Raw genomic sequence first — 18,247 nt, 5'->3', positions numbered from 1 at the left:
CTACTTACAGGTGGGGGTCACACAGGAGTTGCTGCTGACCTTAGTGACACAAGGCATTGTTCCTCGTAGCGACCTCCTTTTGGCATCACAACAGTGCTGGCTCTATTCCAGAGTGCCCTGGAATCAAACTTTGAGTGGATTGCCAAGTATCCAGTGTAATCTGGACAATATTTTCATTACTGGAGCATTTGAAAAACTGAAAAGAAATTCTAAAAAAGAATCCAGGAGCATAGCCTACAAGTTAAAGAGAAACCAGAGTTTTTTTTAAAGACTCCATAGAGTACTTCAGCCATGTAGTCAATGGCGAGGGACTATACAAATTGCCCAAGAAGATGGAGGAGAAAGTGAGGACTGCAGATGCTGGAGATCAGCGCTGAAAAATGTGTTGCTGGAAAAGCGCAGCAGGTCAGGCAGCATCCAGCTCCTGCTCCTTGGACACTGCCTGACCTGCTACGCTTTTCCAAGAAGATGGAGACTATCATGATCACCCTTATACCAGAGAATGCATCTCAACAGAGATTGTTCTTGGAACTTATAAATTATTATGGAGAAAGTGAGGTCCGCAGGTGCTGGAGATCAGAGTCAAGAATGTGGTGCTGGAAAAGCACAGCAGGTCAGGCAGCATCCGAGGAGCAGGAGAATTGACGTTTCAGGCCGGAACCCTTCTTCAGGAAATTATTATGGCAAGTTTGTGTCTGATCTGGCAACCATGCTGAAACCCATGCATTGGTTACTGGGAAATGGACCCAGGAATGTGAGATGGCTTAACGGGAGGTCAAGCAAACCTTAAAAAGTTGGAAATGTTAACACATTTTGACCCAAATTTCCATTACAGTTGGTGTGTGACATCTTACCTAATGGGGTTGGCGCTGTACTCCTGCTCCTCAGATGCTGCCTGACCTGCTGTGCTTTTCCAGCACCACATTTTGCAGGTCTGGTCTCCGGCATCTGCAGTCCTCACTTTCTCCTCCTTGGTGCTGTACCCTCAAACGTCTTACCAAATAGAGAGGAAACGCTTATTGTGTTTGCATTGAGCTCACTAATGAAGGTATGAGAAGTCTGTCTCTCCATCCTGGAGACTTCCTGCCTCTATTCCTGATGAAGGGCTTTTGCCCGAAATGTCGATTTTCCTGCTTCTCGGATGCTGCCTGACCTGCTGTGCTTTTCCAGCACCACTCTGATCTAAACCTTGGTTTCCAACATCTGCAGTCCTCATTTTTGTGATTGTGTTCAGTGTTAAGAAGTTCAGCCATTTCGTTTTGTGTCGCAGACAGACCATAAGTCACAACCCACCGTTTTTGGCCAGTACACAGGGATACTGTCAATAGCAGCAGCACACCTGCAGAGGTGGCCACTGGCTCTGTCAGCTTACTCATGTGAAATCAGATACTGACAGGCAGAGAGGAATAATAAGAATGTTTCTGATTGGAAACTGAAAATTATGTACCTTTCCCAGGAAGACAAGGTACCGAGTTTTAGGTGCAGAACACTACCTGCAATGACCCAACTTATAGCTGAGTGGTAGACTGAGACCTGAGAGGGGGACCAGTCATAGAAACTGTCTATAATTATGCCCGTACCTGTCCAGGAGGTGGGAGTTGTTTGTATTGTTTGGGTGTTTAATATGGGGAATGAAAGTTGGTATTTCTCCCCCACTAAGAGGAAAGGTGCTGGAACAAAGGCACAAAGGGCACTGCCGTGTGGTGTGGTGTGAATAAAGGAGATAGGCAGGAGCTATTTCTGTTGTCCAAATGTGGACTTCCAGATTGAGGAGACAGTGGGATCATGAGAATCATGCACATAAGAAAAGAGATGTCACTATCGCCATTTACCCATGGGAATGGCTTCAAATTCACATGGATATTGTGGGACTAGTACAGGGACAGATGTGACTTGTGGTCATCGATGTCCATTCTAGTGACCTGAGATTATATATCTGGGGAAGAGTGGGTCTCAGTGGTGGTAGTGGCTCATACAGGACTATTGTCATATCAGGGAGAAAGTGAGGACGGCAAATGCCGGAGATCAGAATTGAAGAGTATGGTGCTGGAAAAGCACAGCTGGTCAGGCAGCATCTGAGGAGCAGGAGAATCAACGTTTCGAGCGTAAGCTCTTCATCAGGAATCATGATGAAGAATTTATGCCCAAAACGTCAACTTCTCCTGCTCCCCAGATGCTGCCTGACTGCCTGTGCTTTTCCAGCACCACATTCTTTGACTGTTGTCATAAATGGTGCAGACTTGGGATGAACTGGACTGGAGGAGACACGTGGACAGGCTGGTTACTGCACATCACCAACAGGGAGATGTCCCACCGAATATTGAACTGGTCCAGATAGAAGCAGGAGTGTCGACTGAGCCATAGTTGGTGTTACCCAGCGATGAGGCAGCAACAGCCAATCAGAGGGGGATGTATCTGCAGAACAACAGAAGTATCCAGAAGTCAAGTGACCGCACTCAAAAAGGTTCCTGAGGTGAGGAGATGGCTTTCGAAAAATCACCATCCCCCGAGAGACTGAGCATGTCGATGTATGCTACACAAGAATGGTTTTCTTTTTATAAGTATTCCTGATGATGTATCGATGTTAGCTACAATGCCTGTCTAATCGTTATAATTGTAAATATATATGAATTGCTAAGGGGCGTATTGAAATAAGGGGGGAGGGGTTTTGCATATGCTTTGGGTATGCGTTGCCCCTTTGAGAGTGGGTCAGGTGACTTGGAGGTTGGATCTCATATAAAGCCAACTGCAAGTTTTCCTTCTACCTAGTCCTATTTATGTTTCCGTGACTACCTGGTCAGGTCCACGCGTCCCCCACCCTGCCCCGACAACCCACCCTCCCTTCCTGGCACCCTCCCCTGCCACTGCAGGAATTGCAAAACCTGCGCCCACACCTCCTCCCTCACCTCCATCCAAGGCCCCAAAGGAGCCTTCCACCTCCATCAAAGTTTTACCTGCACATCATTTATTGTATCCGATGCGGTCTCCTCTACATTGGGGAGACTGGACGCCTCCTCGCAGAGCACTTTAGGGAACATCTCTGGGACACCCGCACCAATCAACCCCACCCCCCCGGCCCAACATTTCAACTCCCCCTCCCACTCTGCCGAGGATATGGAGGTCCTGGGCCTCCTTCCGCACCCGACGCCTGGAGGAAGAACACCTCATCTTCCGCCTCGGAACACTTCAACCCCAGGGCATCAATGTGAATTTCACCAGTTTTCTCATTTCCCCTTCCCCCACCTCACCCCAGCTCCAGCCTTCCAGCTCAGCACTGTCCCCATGACCTGTCCTACCGGCCAGTCTCCCTTCCCACCCTTCCACTCCACCCTCCTCTCTGACCTATCACCCCCATCCCCACCCCCATCCACCTATTGTACTCTATGCTACTTTCTCCCCAGCCCCACCCACCCCCCATTTATCTCTCTATCCTGGAGACTTCCTGCCTCTATTCCTGATGAAGGGCTTTTGCCCGAAATGTCGATTTTCCTGCTCCTCGGATGCTGCCTGACCTGCTGTGCTTTTCCAGCACCACTCTGATTTAAACCCTGGTTTCCAACATCTGCAGTCCTCATTTTTGCCTACTCATGTTTCTAGTAAACCGCAAACAAAATAAGAATAATAAAGAATTTTACAGTATAGAAATAGGCCATTGGCCCATCATGTCTAACTAGTCTGAATTTCCAGCACTTGGCTTATAACCTTGTTTGACTTGGCATCGTAAGTGAACATCTAAACACTATTGTAACGTTGTGGGGGTTTCTGTCTGTGCCACCAATACAGGCAGTGTAATCCAGATTCACACTACCCTTTGAAAGCACACCAAGGTCCCTCTGATCATCGGTGCTTCCCAGAGACCTACTGTTCATCACATGTTCCCTTGCCTTATTACTTCACATTTGGCAAGATTGAATTCCACTTGTCACTGATCAGCCTATGTAACCAGCCTGTCACTATCCTTTTATAGTCTCAGACTATCTCCTCACTATTTTCCACCACACCAATTTTTGTATCATCTGCAGATTTATTGACCAAGCCTCCTACATTCAATTCAAAATCATTTATATAAACGATAACTAGCAAGCGCCCTGTTACTGACCCCTGTGGGACCCCCACTGGTTACAGACATCCAATCTCACAAACACCATTGAGCCGTCTCCCTCTGCTTCCTGCCCCTCAGCCAATTCTGGATCCAATTTGCCAAATTTCCTTGGGTCCCACGGGTTCTTATCTTCACTATCAGTCTCCCATGTGGGACCTTCTCAAAAGCCTTGCTGAAATCAAAGTGGACTACTCAAATACATTGCTCTCATCTACACAACTGATCAAAGTTGCATCTGTTGCTCCAGCATTTGACTTGACCTGCCCTTGAGTAATCTGAGGTCGTTGGACACTCTTCACGACCTAGAATGACTGCCCCTTGGACGTAAAAGAACAGTACAGCACAGGAACAGGCCCTTCGGCCCACCAAGACTATGCTGACACATAGTCGAAACTGAAAAGTATCTTGCCTTTATGTGGTCCATTCCATTCTATTCCCTACCTATTCATACACCTGACATGATGCCTGTTAAACATTGCTATTATATCCACCTCCACTGGCAGTCTAGTCCACCAATTAGAATAATCAAATTCCTACAGTGCAGATAGAGGCCATTTGGCCCAACAAGTATGCTCCAACCATCTGCAGAGCATTCCACTGTCACCCTGCATTTACCGTGGCTAATCCACCTAGTGTGCATCTTCCTAGACACTTCAGGGCAATTTTTAGCATGGCCAAAGCAGCTAAAATGCACATCTTTGGACATTAGAAGGAAACTGGAGCATTTGCAGGTGTGGGGAGAATGTGCAAACTCCACACAGACAGTCACCCGAGGCTGGAATCGAACCCAGGTACCTGGCGCTGTGAAGCAGCAGTGCTAACCACTGTGCCACCATGCGCCACTTAAATGCATCCATAAAAAAACTCTCACATCTCCTTTAAACTTTCCCCATTTTACCTTAAAACTATGTCCCTGGTAATTGACATTTCTACCCTGGGGCCAAGACTATCTATTCTACCAAGGCCCCTCATAATTTCATAAACTTCTATCTGGTTGCCCTTCATTCTGCGACGTTCACATTAAAACAAATTGGCTTTTTCCAATCTCTCCTCATAGCTAATGGGTGGCACAGTGGCTCAGTGGTTAGAACTGCTGCCTCACAGCTCCAGGGACCTGGGTGCAATTCCAACCTTGGGCGACTGTCTGTGTGGGTTTCCTCCGGGTGCTCCGGTTTCCTCCCACAGTCCAAAGATGTGCAGGTTAGATGAATTGGCCATGCTAAATTGCCCATTGTGTTCAGGGATGTGTCGGTTAGGTTCATTAATCAGGGGTAAAATGTAGGGGATTAGGTCTGGGTGGGTTACTCTTCTGAGGGTCGGTGTGGACCTGTTGAGCCGATGGGCCTGTTTCCACACTGTAGGGATTCTCATTTGAAATCTAATTCTAATACTCCCCAAACCAGACAATATCCTAATAAACCATGTATGTTCCCTCTTCAAGCATCTGCATCCTTCTGGTAGTGTGGCAAGCAGAACTATAGCGGTGTTCCAAATGTGGCCTAACTAAAGTTCTGTACAGCTGCAACATGACTTGCCAATGTTTATACACTCTACCCAAATTATGAAGCCAAAAGTCCCTTCTTGACCACCTCATCCTCTTGTGTTGCAGCTTTCAGAGAACTGTGAACCTGCACGCCTAGGTCCCTCTGTTGTTATGGACTAGGCCAGACCCCTCAAAGCATTTAACAAAGGTACTTTAACTGTGCTGGTTGCTTTAAGCAGGTATATAGTGGATATTCCAGGAGGGGTGCTGCTGGTCAAACCGCTTAGTTTTAACCAAAACCGAATTTATTTGCAGATTACCGAATGAAACACAAACAAAAGAGACCAGAATACAAAATAAGTTAATCTGTCCGAAAACCCAACAGACTATCCCATCCTAATGCTGCTGTTCCAAATTCCTGCAACAATCCCCATAAATACCCCTTGGCAAAAAAGGTAAAATCAAACCCAAGGTCTTACAGGAGAGAGAGAGGTGGTGGAGAGTTTCAGCATGGAACACCTCCTTCCATGGAGCTGGTTCTTGGACTAGCAGCTTGATAAAACCACTGACTGCTTACTAAAACCAAACCAAACCAGAGAAAAGCTGAGCTGGGACAACTGGCCACTCCCCGTTCATTGTACAAGTGTCTTTTTTTAAAACTCGGAAACCTTTTGCCTGAGGCTATAAGCGTTGAAAAGCACAGCTGGTCAGGCAACTTTCAAGGAGCAGGAGAGTCAATGCTTTGGACTTAAGTCCTTCATCGCATTCCTGAAGAAGGGCTTATGCCTGAAATATTGACTCTCCTGCTCCTCGGATGCTGCCTGACCTGCTGTGCTTTTCCAGCAACACACTTATTGACTCTGATCTCCAGCATCTGCAGTCCTCACTTTCTCCCAGTTCTCTATTAGCTATAATCAAATTGGCCCAAAAACCCTTCAAACTTAGACCTCCCGGAGTCTCTTTGTTTATGAACCCACCGAGGACAACATTGTCTTGTTAAATCACTATGGTGATTTGACTAAAGGTTCTGCTGTTTACTGTATACTACTGTATACTTTTGCCAGCACGGTGGCTCAGTGGTTAGCACTGCTGCCTCACAGCGCCAGGGATCTAGGTTCAATTCCTGTCTCAGGCGATTCTGTGTGGAGTTTGCACATTCTCCCCGTGTCTGTGTGGGTTTCCTCCGTGTGCTCCAGTTTCCTCTCACAGTCCAAAGATGTGCAGGTTAGATTAATTTGCCATGCTAAATTGCCCGTAGTGTTAGGTGAATAGGTCTGGGTGGGTTAATCTTTGGAGGTTCGGGGTGGACTTGTTGGGCCGAAGGGCCTGTTTCCATACTGTAGGGAATCTCATCTTCCCTCTTGCATTAGATCTTCCAAAATGCATCATATCTCATTTGTCTGGATTAAATTCCATCTGACCTGTTAGGAGATTGTGTGATATACAGTGAGAGCTAATCTGATCAGGGTTTCCATTGCTCTGCAAGATGTCTTTGACATGCTTTCTTTCAGCCACAAGTCGGCATGTGAACAAAAGGCTTCAAAATAGGTGAACCTACGATGGGGTCCAGCTAGTTCACCAGTAATAGAATGCTGATGTTGAGCCCCAAGTCTATCCTGAAGTTGACAGAAATGAGTCATGTGATATATAGGGGTTTGTGTTGCTGTGATGCTAGTTATGAAGGCTGTACATTCCCAAAGATGGGTATACCAGATCAAATAGCATATCCCTTCAGTCCAACACAAGGTGTGATTCTGTAACTGGACAGCATTTGCTGGATAGTATTGAATGTGTTTTCTCTCACACTCTGCAAACCAATTTAGGATAGTCAGTCTGGCTTTGAGAGCTCATTGTTGTGTTCTGAAATCTGCATGCGTTAATGCTCAGGGCCTTATTTTTTTGAAGCCAGAAAGAACATGTACTCATTCTACAACCATTTTCAACTCCACAAAATAGGTGACACCCATTATTTTTTCATTTTTCTGGGCAATTCTTTGACAATCTGTCAACCTACTTAGTTTAAATTTTAAACCATGTCTGGCGGTTAACTATTGGTAAACTTAATTTGATGTATTCTCCACAGCATTGTCTCCAGTTAGAATCGATGAGCCAGCAACAGGACTTTGCTGTTGTGCAGTATAACTGTGGCTCCTCCCTTGTTTGGGCATTCTTGCAAATTGTCCTGATGAGTGTGTTATAAAAAAGCTTCAACAAAGTGTGTGGAGAATTTGCTGATCTTTTAGTATTTCAGTTAAACCTTTAATAACCTCAATTCCCTTAATATCAGCACCTTTGGTTTTGTATTGCAATGAAGTTCCAGTCCAGATAAAGTGTTGAGATCCTGAGGAGGGAGTAATGAGAGATTCCTACCCAAATCCAGCCTTTGTCCTATCCCTTGCAGATCCTGCCAGAATTGCTGGATTCCTCTCCCTGTTGTGGTTTGATCCTTTTTCCCTTTTCCAGGTTGATGAAGATGATGATTCTGATGATGATGCTCCACACCTCCCTGATTACTCGAGATTCCAGGACTCGCACTTGAACACCATGGAGCAGGGCCACTTGGAGTTTGCCTCCATGTTTGATACACTCCATGCCAAGCAGGGCGAGCAAGCAGACAATCTTGAGGGTAAATTCCGCCAGATGCAGAACAGCCTTTTGGGAGCCTGGAGTGTGCTTGTTTCAGTGAAGGAAATGGAAGGCAGGGAGCACCTGCTTCAGTACACAGTTGAGGCCTTGCTGCAGTTTGCTCACCTTCTTCCATTCGCCCCAGCTTCTCTCCCGAGCTCAGCTATAAAGGGAAAGAATAAGTTGGTGAAGAAAGTCTTGAACAAGAGCCCAGGGATATACAGGATATTTCAGCTCTTGCAGTATTGTTTGACTGTCCTGCACTGGGATGGGGTGCACAAGCATTCACTACATCATGCTGTGAGACTCTCAGCAGACATTGTAAAGTTAATACTCTCTCAGAAGCTAGAGTCAATCTCGTTCTCACTGTCACTCCTTGGCAGTTTTATGATACTTGAGTTAGCATCAATACATCTGGATGCAGTGTACTCTGTTCAACCTTGGGCATTCTTGGGCCACACGTGGAACATGGTGTGTGATTCTCTCCAAGCATCAGCATGTCCCAAGGAGAAGTGCTCCCTCTTCAGCGTGTTTGAGCTGCCTTCCCAAACAGTACAAACCATACAGCGACCATCACACAGGTAGGACCAAGACTCACTAACCAAAACCAGGATTGTGACACAAGATTTCATAGGGAGTGGGGAGGGAACATAAGTATAATACTGAGAGATAGGATTGGCACGGTCGTGCTGAACGGAGGAGTAGGCTCAATACCAAAATACCGTCCCCGTGCTCCCATATTCTATATTTCTATCAGCTCACAGGAACACAGTGCTCATTAATCAGTATACACCGCCATCACACAGGAACACAGTGCTCATTAATCAGTATACACATCGCCATCACACAGGAACACAGTCCTCATTAATCAGTATACACCACCATCACACAGGAACACAGTGCTCATTAATCAGTATACACATCGCCATCACACAGGAACACAGTCCTCATTAATCAGTATACACCGCCATCACACAGGAACACAGTGCTCATTAATCAGTATACACATCGCCATCACACAGGAACACAGTCCTCATTAATCAGTATACACCACCATCACACAGGAACACAGTGCTCATTAATCAGTATACACATCGCCATCACACAGGAACACAGTCCTCATTAATCAGTATACACCGCCATCACACAGGAACACAGTGCTCATTAATCAGTATACACATCGCCATCACACAGAAACACAGTCCTCGTTAATCAGTATACACCGCCATCACACAGGAACACAGTGCTCATTAATCAATATACACCTCGCCATCACACAGGAACACGGTGCTCATTAATCAATATACACCTCGCCATCACAAAGGAACACAGTACTCATTAATCAGTATACACCGCCATCACACAGGAACACAGTGCTCATTAATCAATATACACCTCGCCATCACACAGGAACACGGTGCTCATTAATCAATATACACCTCGCCATCACACAGGAACACAGTACTCATTAATCAGTATACACCGCCATCACACAGGAACACAGTGCTCATTAATCAGTATACACCGCCATCACACAGGAACACAGTGCTCATTAATCAGTATACACATCGCCATCACACAGGAACACAGTCCTCATTAATCAGTATACACCGCCATCACACAGGAACACAGTGCTCATTAATCAATATACACCTCGCCATCACACAGGAACACGGTGCTCATTAATCAATATACACCTCGCCATCACACAGGAACACAGTACTCATTAATCAGTATACACCGCCATCACACAGGAACACAGTGCTGATTAATCAGTATACACCGCCATCACACAGGAACACAGTGCTCATTAATCAATATACACCTCGCCATCACACAGGAACACAGTGCTCATTAATCAATATACATCGCCATCACACAGGAACACAGTGCTCATTAATCAGTATACACATCGCCATCACACAGGAACACAGTGCTCATTAATCAGTATACACATTGCCATCACACAGGAACACAGTGCTCATTAATCAGTATACACCTCCATCACACAGGAACACAGTGCTCATTAATCAATATACATCGCCATCACACAGGAACACAGTGCTCATTAATCAGTATACACCGCCATCACACAGGAACACAGTGCTCATTAATCAATATACATCGCCATCACACAGGAACACAGTGCTCATTAATCAGTATAGACATCGCCATCACACAGGAACACAGTGCTCATTAATCAGTTTACACCGCCATCACACAGGAACACAGTGCTCATTAATCAGTATACACCTCCATCACACAGGAACACAGTGCTCATTAATCAATATACACCGCCATCACACAGGAACACAGTGCTCATTAATCAGTATACATTGCCATCACACATGAACACAGTACTCATTAATCAATATACACCGCCATCACACAGGAACACAGTGCTCATTAATCAGTATACACATCGCCATCACACAGGTACACAGTGCTCATTATCAATATACACCTCCATCACACAGGAACACAGTGCTGATTAAACAATATACACCGCCATCACACAGGAACACAGTGCTCATTATCAATATACACCTCCATCACACAGGAACACAGTGCTGATTAAACAATATACACCGCCATCACACAGGAACACAGTGCTCATTAATCAGTATACACCGCCATCACACAGGAACACAGTGCTCATTAATCAGTATACACCGCCATCACACAGGAACACAGTGCTCATTAATCAATATACATCGCCATCACACAGGAACACATTGCTCATTAATCAGTATACACATCGCCATCACACAGGAACACAGTGCTCATTAATCAGTATACACCGCCATCACACAGGAACACAGTGCTCATTAATCAGTATACACCGCCATCACACAGGAACACAGTGCTCATTAATCAGTATACATCGCCATCACACAGGAACACAGTACTCATTAATCAATATACACATCGCCATCACACAGGTACACAGTGCTCATTAATCAGTATACATCGACATCACACAGGAACACAGTGCTCATTAATCAGTATACACCGCCATCACACAGGAACACATTGCTCATTAATCAGTATACACATCGCCATCACACAGGAACACAGTGCTCATTAATCAATATACACATCGCCATCACACAGGAACACAGTGCTCATTAATCAGTATACACCACCGTCACACAGGAACACAGTGCTCATTAATCAGTATACACATCGCCATCACACAGGAACACAGTGCTCATTAATCAGTATACACCACCGTCACACAGGAACACCGTGCTCATTAATCAATATACACCGCCATCACACAGGAACACAGTGCTCATTAATCAGTATACACTGCCATCACACAGGAACACAGTGCTCATTAATCAATATACACATCGCCATTACACAGGAACACAGTGCTCAATAATCAATATACACCTCCATCACACAGGAACACAGTGCTCAATAATCAATATACAGCTCCATCACACAGGAACACAGTGCTCATTAATCAGTATACACAACGCCATCACACAGGTACACAGTGCTCATTAATCAGGAGACACTGCCATCACACAGGAACACAGTGCTCATTAATCAATATACACCTCGCCATCACACAGGAACACGGTGCTCATTAATCAATATACACCTCACCATCACACAGGAACACAGTACTCATTAATCAGTATACACCGCCATCACACAGGAACACAGTGCTGATTAATCAGTATACACCGCCATCACACAGGAACACAGTGCTCATTAATCAATATACACCTCGCCATCACACAGGAACACAGTGCTCATTAATCAATATACATCGCCATCACACAGGAACACAGTGCTCATTAATCAGTATACACATCGCCATCACACAGGAACACAGTGCTCATTCATCAGTATACACATCGCCATCACACAGGAACACAGTGCTCATTAATCAGTATACACCTCCATCACACAGGAACACAGTGCTCATTAATCAATATACATCGCCATCACACAGGAACACAGTGCTCATTAATCAGTATACACCGCCATCACACAGGAACACAGTGCTCATTAATCAATATACATCGCCATCACACAGGAACACAGTGCTCATTAATCAGTATACACCGCCATCACACAGGAACACAGTACTCATTAATCAATATACACCGCCATCACACAGGAACACAGTGCTCATTATCAATATACACCTCCATCACACAGGAACACAGTGCTGATTAAACAATATACACCGCCATCACACAGGAACACAGTGCTCATTATCAATATACACCTCCATCACACAGGAACACAGTGCTCATTAATCAGAATACACATCGCCATCCCACAGGAACACAGTGCTCATTAATCAATATACACCGCCATCACACAGGAACACAGTGCTGATTAATCAATATACACTTCCATCACACAGGAACACAGTGCTCATTAATCAGTATACACCGCCATCACACAGGAACACAGTGCTCATTAATCAGTATACACATCGCCATCACACAGGAACACAGTGCTCATTAATCAGTATACACCGCCATCACACAGGAACACAGTGCTCAGAAATCAATATACACCTCGCCATTACACAGGAACACGGTGCTCATTAATCAATATACACCTCGCCATCACACAGGAACACAGTACTCATTAATCAGTATACACCGCCATCACACAGGAACACAGTGCTCATTAATCAATATACATCGCCATCACACAGGAACACAGTGCTCATTAATCAGTATACACATCGCCATCACACAGGAACACAGTGCTCATTAATCAGTATACACATCGCCATCACACAGGAACACAGTGCTCATTAATCAGTATACACCTCCATCACACAGGAACACAGTGCTCATTAATCAATATACATCGCCATCACACAGGAACACAGTGCTCATTAATCAGTATACACCGCCATCACACAGGAACACAGTGCTCATTAATCAATATACATCGTCATCACACAGGAACACAGTGCTCATTAATCAGTATACACATCGCCATCACACAGGAACACAGTGCTCATTAATCAGTATACACCGCCATCACACAGGAACACAGTGCTCATTAATCAGTATACACCCCCATCACACAGGAACACAGTGCTCATTAATCAGTATACATCGCCATCACACAGGAACACAGTACTCATTAATCAATATACACCGCCATCACACAGGAACACAGTGCTCATTAATCAGTATGCACATCGCCATCACACAGGAACACAGTGCTCATTAATCAATATACACATCGCCATCACACAGGTACACAGTGCTCATTAATCAGTATACATCGACATCACACAGGAACACAGTGCTCATTAATCAGTATACACCGCCATCACACAGATACAAAGTACTCATTAATCAGTATACACCGCCATCACACAACAACACAGTGCTCATTAATCAGTTTACACGGCCATCACACAGAAACACAGTGCTCATTAATCAGTATACACATCGCCATCACACAGGTACACAGTGCTGATTAATCAGTATACACTGCCATCACACAGGAACACAGTGCTCATTAATCAGTATACACATCGCCATCACACAGGAACACAGTGCTCATTAATCAGTATACACCACCGTCACACAGGAACACAGTGCTCATTAATCAGTATACACAACGCCATCACACAGGAACACAGTGCTCATTAATCAGTATACACCACCGTCACACAGGAACACCGTGCTCAATAATCAACATACACCGCCATCACACAGGAACACAGTGCTCATTAATCAGTATACACTGCCATCACACAGGAACACAGTGCTCATTAATCAATATACACATCGCCATTACACAGGAACACAGTGCTCAATAATCAATATACACCTCCATCACACAGGAACACAGTGCTCAATAATCAATATACACCTCCATCACACAGGAACACAGTGCTCAATAATCAATATACACCTCCATCACACAGGAACACAGTGCTCATTAATCAGTATACACAACGCCATCACACAGGTACACAGTGCTCATTTATCAGTATACATCGCCATCACACAGGAACACAGTGCTCATTAATCAGTATACATCGCCATCACACAGGTACACAGTGCTGATTAAACAATATACACCGCCATCACACAGGAACACAGTGCTCATTAATCAGTATACACATCGCCATCACACAGGAACACAGTGCTCATTAATCAGTATACACCGCCATCACACAGGAACACAGTGCTCATTAATCAATATACACCGCCATCACACAGGAACACAGTGCTCATTAATCAGTATACACATCGCCATCACACAGGAACACAGTGCTCATTAATCAGTATACACATCGCCATCACACAGGAACACAGTGCTCATTAATCAGTATACACCGCCATCACACAGGTACACAGTGCTCATTAATCAATATACACCGCCATCACACAGGAACACAGTGCTGATTAATCAATATACACCGCCATCACACAGGAACACAGTGCTCATTAATCAGTATACACCGCCATCACACAGGAACACAGTGCTGATTAAACAATATACACCGCCATCACACAGGAACACAGTGCTCATTAATCAGTATACACATCGCCCTCACACAGGAACACAGTGCTCATTAATCAGTATACACCGCCATCACACAGGAACACAGTGCTCATTAATCAGTACACATCGCCATCACACAGGAACACAGTGCTGATTAATCAATATACACCGCCATCACACAGGAACACAGTGCTCATTAATCAGTGTACACCGCCATCACACAGGAACACAGTGCTCATTAATCAATATACACCGCCATCACACAGGAACACAGTGCTCATTAATCAGTATACACCGCCATCACACAGGAACACAGTGCTCATTCATCAGTACACATCGCCATCACACAGGAACACAGTGCTGATTAATCAATATACACCGCCATCACACAGGAACACAGTGCTCATTAATCAGTATACACCGCCATCACACAGGAACACAGTGCTCATTAATCAATATACACCTCCATCACACAGGAACACAGTGCTCATTAATCAATGCACATCGCCATCAGACAGGAATACAGTGCTCATTAATCAATATACACCTCCATCACACAGGAACACAGTGCTCATTAATCAGAATACACATCGCCATCACACAGGAACACAGTGCTCATTAATCAATATACACCTCCATCACACAGGAACAGAGTGCTCATTAATCAATATACACCTCCATCACACAGGAAAACTGTGCTCATTAATCAGTACACATCGCCATCACACAGGAACACAGTGCTCATTAATCAATATACACCTCCATCACACAGGAACACAGTGCTCATTAATCAGAATACACATCGCCATCACACAGGAACACAGTGCTCATTAATCAATATACACCGCCATCACACAGGAACACAGTGCTGATTAATCAATATACACCTCCATCACACAGGAACACAGTGCTCATTAATCAGTATACACCGCCATCACACAGGAACACAGTGCTCATTAATCAATATACACCTCCATCACACAGGAACACAGTGCTCATTAATCAGTATACATCGCCATCACACAGGAACACAGTGCTGATTAATCAATATACGCCTCCGTCACACAGGAACACAGTGCTCATTAATCAGTATACACATCGCCATCACAAAGGAACACAGTGCTCATTAATCAGTATACACATCGCCATCACACAGGAACACAGTCCTCATTAATCAGTATACACATCGCAATCACACAGGAACACAGTGCTGATTAATCAATATACACATCGCCATCACACAGGAACAACAGTGCTTATTAATCAGTGTACACATCACCATCACACAGGAACACAGTGCTCATTAATCAATATACACTGCCGTCACACAGGAACACAGTGGTCATTAATCAGTATACACATCGCCATCACACAGGAACAGAGTGCTCATTAATCAATATACACCGCCATCACACAGGAACACAGTGCTCATTAATCAATACACATCGCCATTACACAGGAACAGAGTGCTCATTAATCAGTATACACCGCCATCACACAGGAACACAGTGCTCATTAATCAATATACACCGCCATCACACAGGAACACAGTGCTCATTAATCAGTATACACATCGCCATTACACAGGAACAGAGTGCTCATTAATCAGTATACACCGCCATCACACAGGAACACAGTCCTCATTAATCAATATACACCGCCATCACACAGGAACACAGTGCTCATTAATCAATATACACCGCCATCACACATGAACACAGTGCTCATTAATCAGTATACACAACGCCATCACACAGGAACACAGTGCTCATTAATCAATATACACCGCCATCACACAGGAACACAGTGCTGATTAATCAATATACACCGCCATCACACAGGAACACAATGCTCATTAATCAGTATACACATCGCCATCACACAGGAACACAGTGCTCATTAATCAATATACACCGCCATCGCACAGGAACACAGTGCTCATTAATCAGTATACACAACGCCATCACACAGGAACACAGTGCTCATTAATCAATATACACCGCCATCACACATGAACACAGTGCTCATTAATCAGTATACACAACGCCATCACACAGGAACACAGTGCTCATTAATCAATATACACCGCCATCACATAGAACATAGAACATAGAACATAGAAGAATACAGCGCAGTACAGGCCCTTGGGCCCTCGATGTTGCGCCGATCCAAGCCCACCTAAACTACACTAACCCACTATCCTCCATATACCTATCCAATGCCCTCTTAAATGCCCATAAAGAGGGAGAGTCCACCACTGTTACTGGCAGGGCATTCCATGAACTAACGACTCGCTGAGTGAAGAACCTACCCCTAACATCAGTCCTATATCTACCCCCCCTTAATTTAAAGCTATGCCCCCTTGTAATACCCGACTCAATACGCGGGAAAAGGTTCATACTGTCGACCCTATCTAACCCCCTAATCATCTTGTACACCTCAATCAAGTCACCCCTAAACCTTCTTTTCTCTAGTGAAAACAGCCCCAAGTGCCTCAGTCTTTCCTCATACGATTTTCCTTCCATACCAGGCAACATCCTGGTAAACCTCCTCTGCACCCGTTCCAATGCCTCCACATCCTTCCTATAGTATGGCGACCAAAACTGCACACAATATTCCAGATGCGGCCGTACCAGAGTCTTATACAACTGCATCATGACCTCAGGACTCCGGAACTCAATTCCTCTACCAATAAAAGCCAGTACGCCATATGCCTTCCTCACCGCACTATTTACCTGGGTGGCAACTTTCAGAGATCTGTGTACATGGACACCAAGATCCCTCTGCTCATCCACACTACCAAGTATCCGACCATTAGCCCAGTACCCCATCTTTTTGTTATTCTTCCCAAAGTGAATCACCTCGCACTTAGCTACATTGAATTCCATCTGCCACCTTTCTGCCCAGCTCTGCAGCTTCTCTATATCCTGCTGTAACCTGCCACATGCTTCCTCACTGTCAACAACTCCTCCGACTTTCGTATCATCCGCAAACTTGCTCACCCAACCTTCTAACCCCTCTTCCAGGTCATTTATAAAAATGACAAACAGCAATGGTCCCAAAACAGATCCTTGCGGAACACCGCTAGTGACGGCACTCCATGAAGAAACTTTGCCATCAACTACTACCCTCTGTCTTCTTCCATCCAGCCAATTTCTAATCCAAACCTCCAACTCACCCTCAATGCCATATCTCCGTATTTTCTGCAGTAGCCTACCATGGGGAACCTTATCAAACGCCTTACTAAAATCCATATATACCACATCTACCGCTTTCCCCTCATCAACCTCCTTCGTCACCTTTTCAAAGAATTCAATAAGGTTTGTGAGGCACGACTTGCCCTTCACAAAACCATGCTGACTATCCTTGATCACATTATTCCTATCCAGATGTGCATAAATCCTATCCCTTACAATTCTCTCTAAGACTTTGCCCACAACAGAAGTGAGACTCACCGGCCTATAGTTACTAGGGCTATCCCTACTCCCCTTTTTGAACAAGGGAACCACATTTGCTATCCTCCAGTC

At 44.8% G+C, this 18,247-nt stretch overlaps 1 protein-coding gene across 2 annotated transcripts in view; it reads left to right on the top strand.

Annotated features, from left to right (window-relative positions):
- cplane1 (ciliogenesis and planar polarity effector 1) overlaps positions 1–18,247 on the top strand; it is an 885,738-nt gene that overhangs the window by 49,875 nt on the left and 817,616 nt on the right. For both annotated transcript variants that reach the window (XM_087975286.1, XM_087975281.1), the window contains exon 11: positions 8,049–8,791. In XM_087975286.1, the coding sequence (XP_087831412.1) occupies positions 8,049–8,791 (743 nt within the window). The remainder of the gene's footprint in view (positions 1–8,048; positions 8,792–18,247) is intronic.

The sequence above is a fragment of the Chiloscyllium plagiosum genome, unplaced genomic scaffold (genome assembly GCF_037043375.1).
Source record: "Chiloscyllium plagiosum isolate Xiang-an unplaced genomic scaffold, Cpla_swu_hap1 HiC_scaffold_2, whole genome shotgun sequence".
NCBI classification, from domain to species: domain Eukaryota; kingdom Metazoa; phylum Chordata; class Chondrichthyes; order Orectolobiformes; family Hemiscylliidae; genus Chiloscyllium; species Chiloscyllium plagiosum.
Note: the sequence above shows the minus strand (reverse complement) of the source record. Positions and strands in the feature narration are given on the sequence as shown.